Source organism: Crinia signifera, chromosome 8 (assembly GCF_055691185.1).
Source record: "Crinia signifera chromosome 8, ASM5569118v1, whole genome shotgun sequence".
Taxonomy (NCBI): Eukaryota; Metazoa; Chordata; class Amphibia; order Anura; family Myobatrachidae; genus Crinia; species Crinia signifera.
This window is the reverse complement of record NC_139224.1, coordinates 91,414,610-91,423,001: the sequence shown is the minus strand read 5'-3', so window position 1 is coordinate 91,423,001 and position 8,392 is coordinate 91,414,610. Positions and strand designations below refer to the sequence as shown.

Sequence of the window (8,392 nt, the reverse complement as noted above, 5' to 3'; positions counted from 1 at the left end):
CTTCTGCCCTGGAGCCCCGGAGCCCGGACCTAGGATCCAGGGACCGACCTACGGGCTCAAGGTAGGTAAGTATCACTGTGTGTGTGTTATGTGTGTATTAAACTTTTATTTTTCAGGGTGTCAGTGTGTTTTCTTTAACTATTTTTTGTACTGTAGAACTACAAGTGCCAGCGGGCCCTTTAATGCCCCGCATGCTGGGACTTGTGGTTCTCCAAGTCCCAGCATGCGGGGTAGGCTTGCTGGGACTCATAGTTCGCCAGTAGAAAACAATAGTTTTTCTTCTTTTTTTTACACAATCCATCAGCCCGATGCCCACCGCCCAGGGGCATCGGGGACAGCCCCGGACTATCAGCATGGGCTGGTAAGTCCTGGAGGGGGGGACCCCTTCATTGGGGGGGTCCCCACTTCCCCAGGACCCCTGCCCATGCTGACCAGCCAGGGGGTTAATGCTTTGGCCGCGGGACCTTATATAATAAGTGTCCCCCGGCTGTGGCATTACCCTGCTGGCTTGTTGGGTCCGGTGCTGGTTCTTAAAATACGGGGGACCCCTAGTCATTTTGTCCCCCGTATTTTGGGAACCAGTGCCGGACCTTGAGCCTGGTGCTGGTTTCATGAAATCAAGGGGACCCCTATTTGTCGGGGACCCTGATTTTATGTCACCAGCACCGGCTCAATGAGCCCGGGGCTGGTTATGTTCTGGCGGGGGACCCCGCGCGCATTTTTTTTTTTACTTTGCGCTTTCCTGCAAACGTGCGATTTTCAGACATGAAAATCGCACATTTTCAGGTCTCAAGACATCGCACCACTTCGCCGCAAATCGCACCACTTCGCACTTTTCAGCCTCCAAATCGCATCACATTAAATATGCGAATTATGACTGAAAAATGCGATTTTAAAAAGTGCGAATAGCGGCGATGTGGTGCGTTAAAAAAACATGCGCATTTTTCTCAAAGCATAGAATGTCACCCACTGTATCTAATACATTTAGACTAATATATGCATTGTTTTGGAGCTGAAATAGATAATTACTAGACCATAGCCCTGTTTCTGATCATCTGATATTGCCATAGAGTATGTACGGATTCATGTATTTTGGTTGGTTGTATCTATTCTGCTTTAATGTATTGTCAAATGTTGTTTATCTTATTCTGACATTAATTTCACCTGTTTAAGTCTTAGAAATATGATTCCACAGGGGTATTGATTTAGTTCATGTATCAATCTTGTCAAGCCAACAAAATCTAATCGGAAACTGTTTTGTTGAAAATATCCCAAAATATAAATATCTCTTTGGTTCAATGAAATTGTCAGTGAACCATTTCTCTGATTTTCAGTTATCTCTTCAAATCGTTATATGTCTGTTGGGTACTTATGTAGTATCTGGGCGTCCGATTTTTTTATTGTATGCCTTAAGTTAAGGCATACAATCAGATGCGATGCAATGCAATATCGCATCGCATCGCATGCGACCATCGGATGCGATGACCCGATTTTTCCATAGGAATCAATGTTAAAATGGATTAAGTCCATTTTAACATGGAATTCAATGGGAAAAAGGGGTCCTTTTCATACCCCTACTATCCAAGTGGGCATGGAGTTGGATATAAACCTGTGGCGAGCGTAGCGAGCCACCGAGCCCAAAGCGTGGCGAGCGAAGCGAGCCCCGCGAGGGGACGGTATTCTGTGTCCCCTCGCGGGGCTCGCTACGCTCGCCACGCTTCGGGCCCGGTGGCTCGCTACGCTCGCCACAGTTTTATATCCAACTCCATGCCCACTTGGATAGTAGGGGTATGAAAAGGACCCCTTTTTCCCCATTGAATTCCATGTTAAAATGGACTCAGTCCATTTTAACATTGATTCCTATGGAAAAATCGGGACATCGCATCGCATCGCATTTGATGGTCGCATGCGATGTGCCCGATCCGACCCGATCTCTAAATCGGACGCTCAGATACTACATAAGTACCGTCTGTTGTACTTTATATTGCAAAACATAATTTCAGTTTATTCTACTTCAGTTAACCACTGTGTAATATTTTCTTACATAAAAAAAAATATTTATAAACTGATGTTTTTTAAATTCAATATAGAGTCTTATAGAAGAGTCATACAGTATATGAGCATAGAAATACGTTTTTTTAAACATGGGGAAAAAACAATTCCTTGGCTTTGCTGTCGACTGCTTATGATTTGTGATGAGTTTTGTATCTTACATTGTAAACAGAGTTCAACATGAGAATGAAAATCACAGGTGAGCTAGCTAATAACTCATGTACAAAGAACACAGAAAGACAAACTGCATTTTACTTGAAAAAAGAACATCCATTTCTGTTCCAGGAAGAGAAGATGTGCTTTGAATATATGTAAAAAAAAAAATTTTAAACAATAGCCAAATAGATTTTAATTATAAAACACATTATGGGTGATTAGCACCATGTCCCTTCACTTTAGGTACTTTTCCTCTAGTTTACTAAATATATTGGGTATCCTATACACTTAGGGGTAAAATTACTAATATGAGAGTTAGTTTAAAGATGGGATGTTGCCTATAGCAACCAATCAGATCCTATTATCTTCAAGAAGGTGGTAAATAAATAAGACATAGAATCTGATTGGTTGCTATGTGCAAAATCCCATCTTCAACAGAAATCTTAGTAAATATACACCTTTATATATAGACAGGGAAAATATACACCTTACAGTGTGCAATCATCTCAGTATGGATCAGATCAAATGAATTAAAGAAATAACAATTGCACTTGTCCATTCATTCATAGCCAAGAATGGAAGGTACAGTATGTGATTTCTCTTCTCATTCATGCAAGAATCTTATTAGAAAAAGTAAGGTTCTCTGAGAATAGAAGAGCATAACATATACTGTACTAAAATAATGGGAATTCGAGAAATAGCTTGAAAATGCGTATACTGTATTTGTTTTAATAAGAACACTGTGCAACACCAATGTGCAACTATGGTTGCTAATGGTAGTACTGTATATATATCTTAGATATTTAGTATATTTATTTATTAAACACCATTTATTATAGTACACACATTGGATGTGATTGAGTCATGCACATCTGCAGTCACTTTTAGGTCCAGCAGCAGTCTGCTTATTATCTTATCTGAATACTACAAGTGTATTCACCTGTGTATTGTAATATGTACAGTATATAACTGCTCTGTACTATGTGACAAGCAGCTCCTATATTTAAACAGTACTAAATGGTGATGAAATTGTTTAGGAGTGCTTAAAAGTAAAAATAAAAAATATATAAAATATATGGTACTTGTTTCCTAGCACGGCGCCAGCGATAAAAATTGTGTCCATCGGGACCCCCCGAAATCGTGTCGATCGCATCGCATGCAACCAAATCGCATGCGATGCGATCAACGCGATTTTTACTTGGAATCAATGTTAAATGGCCCCCAGACCCCAATTTTGATTGTTTCCCAACCCTGATTGGTCAAATGCCCCCCCATTGTTAACGCCACCCCACAATCAATGCAAAGTCGAAGTGTGGTCAGCGCAGCGAGCCCGCGAGGGGCGGCGGTACGCGTCCTCCAACCTTTTCATACCCCCACTATCCACGTCGGCGTTGAGTTGATTTTATATAGTGTGGCGAGCGCAGCAATCCCCGCGAGGGGACGCGCATTACTTCACAGGTATTACGCGTCCGCTCGCCACGCTTCGGGCTCGGTGGCTCGCTGCACTCGCCACACTATATACAATCAGCTCCACGCCGACGTGGATAGTGGGGGTATGAAAAGGTCGGAGGATGCGTACCGACACCCCTCGCGGGCTCGCTGCGCTCGCCACACTTTGGGTTGATGTTCATCGTGTGGTGGCGCTAACAATTGGGGGGGGGGCATTTCTCATGTTGAATACCCATAAGGGTGGGTATACAATGAAAAATCGGGTCCATTGGCCCATTTAACATTGTTCTCTATGTAATATCGCATCCATCGCATCGCATGCCTTAACTTAAGGCATGCGATGGACGCGATGGACACGATTTTTTTTTTTATTACATTTTTATTGAAGTTTACATTTGACACAAAAAAAAATATACAGGCAAAAAAAAAACATTAGTTACAATAATTTTTAAGGAAAAGGTTAGAGCAAAGAGAAGAGAGGGAAAAAAAAGGGGGTCAAAGATACGAAAAAAGTACATACATCACACGTAGACTATGTCAGGTAGGTCCGGAAATATCAGGAATTTAACAAATCTCATGTTGGGTGTCAGGTGAGTGCAGCACCAATAAATCTATGGCAGAGCTGCGACCACAGGGGAGTCCCTCCCCCTCTCTATATTCAGACCATCTAAGCCATTTAAGGTGTATAGATGACGCCTTAGAGGAGTAGATTACATCGGAAGTTTCAAAAAGGAAATGTCTATGTATCTTATTTACAACCATTTGGATAGTAGGTATATCTGAGGATTTCCAAAGTTGGGCGATAGAGGCTTTAACCGCAACCAGGATATGGCCAAGTAAGTATCTATCCCCAGCTGATATCAGCCCTGGGAAGTAATGAAATAGTGCAACGAGAGGGTTCATCGGTATGGGTTGGTGAAATACTTTGGCTAAAAGCAAATAGACTTCTCTCCATAAGGGGCACAGGGTTGGACAAGACCAGAAGATGTGTAAAATAGTCCCCTCCCCTCCGCACTCTGTCCAGCATAATGGAGAAACAGAAGGCCAAAACCTATGTAGGCGGGCAGGTGTGAGATAGGCCCTGTGAACCAGCTTGAAATACATCTCTGAATGATTGACACACTTCGAGACTTTAAAACATGAGCAAAAAATAGATTTCCACACCTCATCTGAAAATTCGCCTGGCAGATCTCTTTCCCACTGGTGCTGAGAGGGGAACTGTTGGGAGATATTATGTTATCTCTCCTTTACCTGATAGACCTCAATGTGATGACTCCTTAGAATTCCGTGAGAGAGAGACCCTGTATAGAAATGATCAATAATCGGAGACCAAGTATGCAGGGTACAACTCTGGCTTTAATGGGGGACGTACCACATATTTATAACAATACATAGGATGTAGGCTCGACAAGCTAATAGGCTGGCATTTAGGTACAGAGGTGGGGAAAGTACAGTGTCTAGAGAGGGGGGGGGGGGAGTACAAGTTACCATATAGGGACATGGTGTAGCATACAGCAGTTTCGGACAAATCGCATGGTATACAGTTATCTCGAAGTGCATAACACAGAGTTCAAAGGAACAAGTTGGGGAAGTAGCATCACGTGATATGCAGGAAAGGAAACTTACAGAATGTACAGGAGAAACGAAACTCAGAAGTACATTAAGACAAGATGGCTGATTAACCCTTCAATCCCCTCTTAGAATCATAGTCTCTCAGACTATCTGATTCTTATAAACGGCTTCCCTCTTCTGGCGTTGCTGTGTGACATAAGCAGCGTAATCTTCTGGGGAAGGGGTCTTGGCAGACAAGTCAGCATACATAACAGGTGTAGCATTGTCTAGGTACTTTGCCCCAATCTTCTTGCACAGGGGGAAAACACAATAAGCAATAATCATAAATAATATCAGTACTACAAGTAGGAAAATGCCTAGCTGAGCTAAGGCATGTTTCCAATTGTTCATCCATCCAAACCAAGCACTCCAGGGGTCGGTGACACCTGAGTTCTTCTTGAGTTCGATGGATAGATCTTCTAACTTTTTAATAGCTAAAGTGATTTTACCGTTGGGACCTGTGTTGTCAGGTATGTACGTACAGCATCCTGCTACTTTATTAATATACACACAAGTTCCTCCTTTTTCAGCAAGAATCATATCTAAGGCCATTCGATTTTGGAATGTCATCTGGGAGGTGGCCTCTAATTGTTCAGCTATACCTTTCAAAGCATCTCGGGTATCATTAACAAATCTCTGCTGATTATAATACATATAATTTATCCATGCTACATTTTTATTGATTGTCACAATGGGTATCAGTGATTCAAAGCCGGCAGCAACTTCGTCTCGTGCTTTGAACTCATCTGGGACCCCTCTTGGGACACCAATAGTATCTATGTATACATGAGGATCAAAACTTTCCTTAGGTGTTTCTCTTTTACTTCTAATAATGTCTAGTGGTTTTGTTGTGGGTGCAGGTGTGGGTATTTCAATGCTGGAGGGTAGAATGTGGATAGGCATAATGACTTTAGCCAGGGCACATTCTCCTTTCCATGTTTTTTCGAGTCTGGTTCTAATTTTCATATCACCACAGATAAAATAAATATCACCAAGGGACTTTTTCATAATGGGTAGGGCAAAGAATCTGCGAGTGGCACAGAATCCTTCAGGAAATACTTTCAAATCAGCTCCATTGGTGATATTTGAGTAATAACAAGTGTAATTACCTGGGTAGATGGTGATAGTGTTACCTGGGTTGGTGTGTTTAGACAAAATGGGGTAATTCCTTTTCCATGACTCACATTCATTATCTAATGTCTTATTATCAGTGTACAAGGTAAAAAAGCATTTATCCTCTGATTCTGGTATATTCAGGGGGACAGTACCTAGATGAGGTCTAGATTTAGCACATACATAACAATCAGTATTATTACTTTTATGGGCATTATATTTCATCCATTCTAACCAAAAATTAACATCTGAGAATCCAGTTTCCATAGCTATAGTATCTTCATAAGTGGGGTTGTTGATAGCTAACATGTCTTTGAACTTAACTATGTGTGGCATAAGAGGCTTACCTGTGTCATCCCTTCCCCTTTGTGCACTGGGGACATAGTTTTTATCATTATACATATCCTTTAGGTAGAAGGTTTGCCGGTAGCTAGGGACTGGGCCTCGGGGGAAGTGAAGTCCAAATACGTACAGGCCGCTGTCTTGGGGGCTGGGGTTTTCTATATTTATCGTAAACTGACAGGGCTTGAGGGTCTTAGGTTTCCAGTACCCGTGGGGTCGGTCTGCGTTAGAGGAAGTGCAGATAGTGGTACGCTTGGAGATAGTCATTCTATCTATGAGGGTTTTATCGTGCTTATCCTTTCTACTGAGAGCCTCGGTGGGGTGATAGCCCCATCGATCTCCTGTATTCCAGGCTGCTGCTCCCCAGTAATCACAGTCGTGTCCCCAGTAATCACTTGTTACACAGATATAAATAACTTCGGGCCTTAAGTTGGATGATGATGCTCGCATGGCTTGATCGATTTTTTCTCTCTTTCTAGCTAGTTTTGGGAATTGGAAATAGTCAAGCACAAATGTGGCAACATGGGTATTAGATGAATTATACCATAGGGTTAACAGTTCGTCATCTCGAGTTATATCTACTTCAGCTTTAAGGGGTATATATACTGCAAGACCTAGCAAAGTCACTAGGGCTAAAGTGGGGGGAATCATTTCTCTCAAAGTCCCCCTCGGCTTCAGGAGGTTGTAAGTCTTCGTCCTCGGTATCTTCAACCGGCAGTTCTTCTCCAGGGTGGAGGTCAGGGTTGTCTACCCTCGTTAGTACCTCGTCCTGTTGGAGGTCAGGGTTGTCTACCCTCGTTAGTACCTCGCTGGTCCGGCCTGTGTCAATCTCTGGATCGGTGTCGACCTCTGTGTCGATAGCAGCTGAAGTTGAGATTTTCTTTACTCTGGATGCGTGGATCCACGTTGGTCCCTCGTCTGTAAGAACAGCCGTTCTTGTGACAGCGACCACTTCTGTCTCTGGTCCGTATGCGAAGTCTCCGGGGTTCTTGTTCCTTGGCAGGATCTTCACAACGACCTTGTCTCCAACCCTGAATGGGTGGGTGGGTATCTGTGGATGAGAAGGATTTTTAAAGATAACATTTTGTTCAATCTCATCTAGTTTCTGTATTAGGGATCTTATGTATTCTTCTCTTATTACTTCTAAGTCCCCCTCCGCTATGACTAATGGTTTCTTCGCCCAGGGCGTGGGGAAGGGTCTGCCCATTAGCACTTCGAAGGGGGAGTAACCTAGAGTCTTTTGTGGCGTCATTCTAATTTCAGCCAGTATGATAGGAAGGACTGTCTTCCATTTGCTGAAGGTGCCGCCTGTTGCTTTTCTCAATTTATCCTTTAAAGTCCTATTCATTCGTTCCACGATACCTGAGCTCTGGGGATGATAGGGAATGTGGAATTTCCATTGGATTTGCAAGGCTTTAACTAGAGCTTCAGTGACTTTTGCAGTAAAGGCTGATCCTTTATCGCTATTGATTTGTAGTGGGCATCCCCATCGCGGAATGATCTCCTGCGTGAGAATGCGGGCAACTGTTTTTGCGTCTTCGGACTTTGTTGGAAATGCTTCTGGCCATCGTGAGAACATATCAACTATGACCAAAGCGTATTCTTGTTTTCCTGTACCTGGTATATGGGTAAAATCTATCTGCAGGTGAGTAAACGGGGTGGTTGGGTA

General features: G+C 42.8%; 1 protein-coding gene across 1 annotated transcript; it reads right to left on the bottom strand.

Annotated features, from left to right (window-relative positions):
• Positions 1-4,950: 4,950 nt before the first annotated feature.
• On the bottom strand, positions 4,951-7,598 carry LOC146026273 (uncharacterized). The gene is made up of 2 exons (XM_083156793.1): positions 7,529-7,598; positions 4,951-7,486 (listed from the first exon to the last, which is right to left on the bottom strand). Exon 2 carries the CDS (start codon positions 7,372-7,374, stop codon positions 5,371-5,373), a length of 2,004 nt encoding a protein of 667 aa, XP_083012919.1. The 5' UTR covers positions 7,375-7,486; positions 7,529-7,598; the 3' UTR covers positions 4,951-5,370.
• Positions 7,599-8,392: the final 794 nt, after the last annotated feature.

What these genes read in the sequence shown, in the direction of transcription:
- LOC146026273 (XM_083156793.1), bottom strand. Translation starts at nt 7,374, where the DNA reads ATGATTCCCCCCACTTTAGCCCTAGTGACTTTGCTAGGTCTTGCAGTA.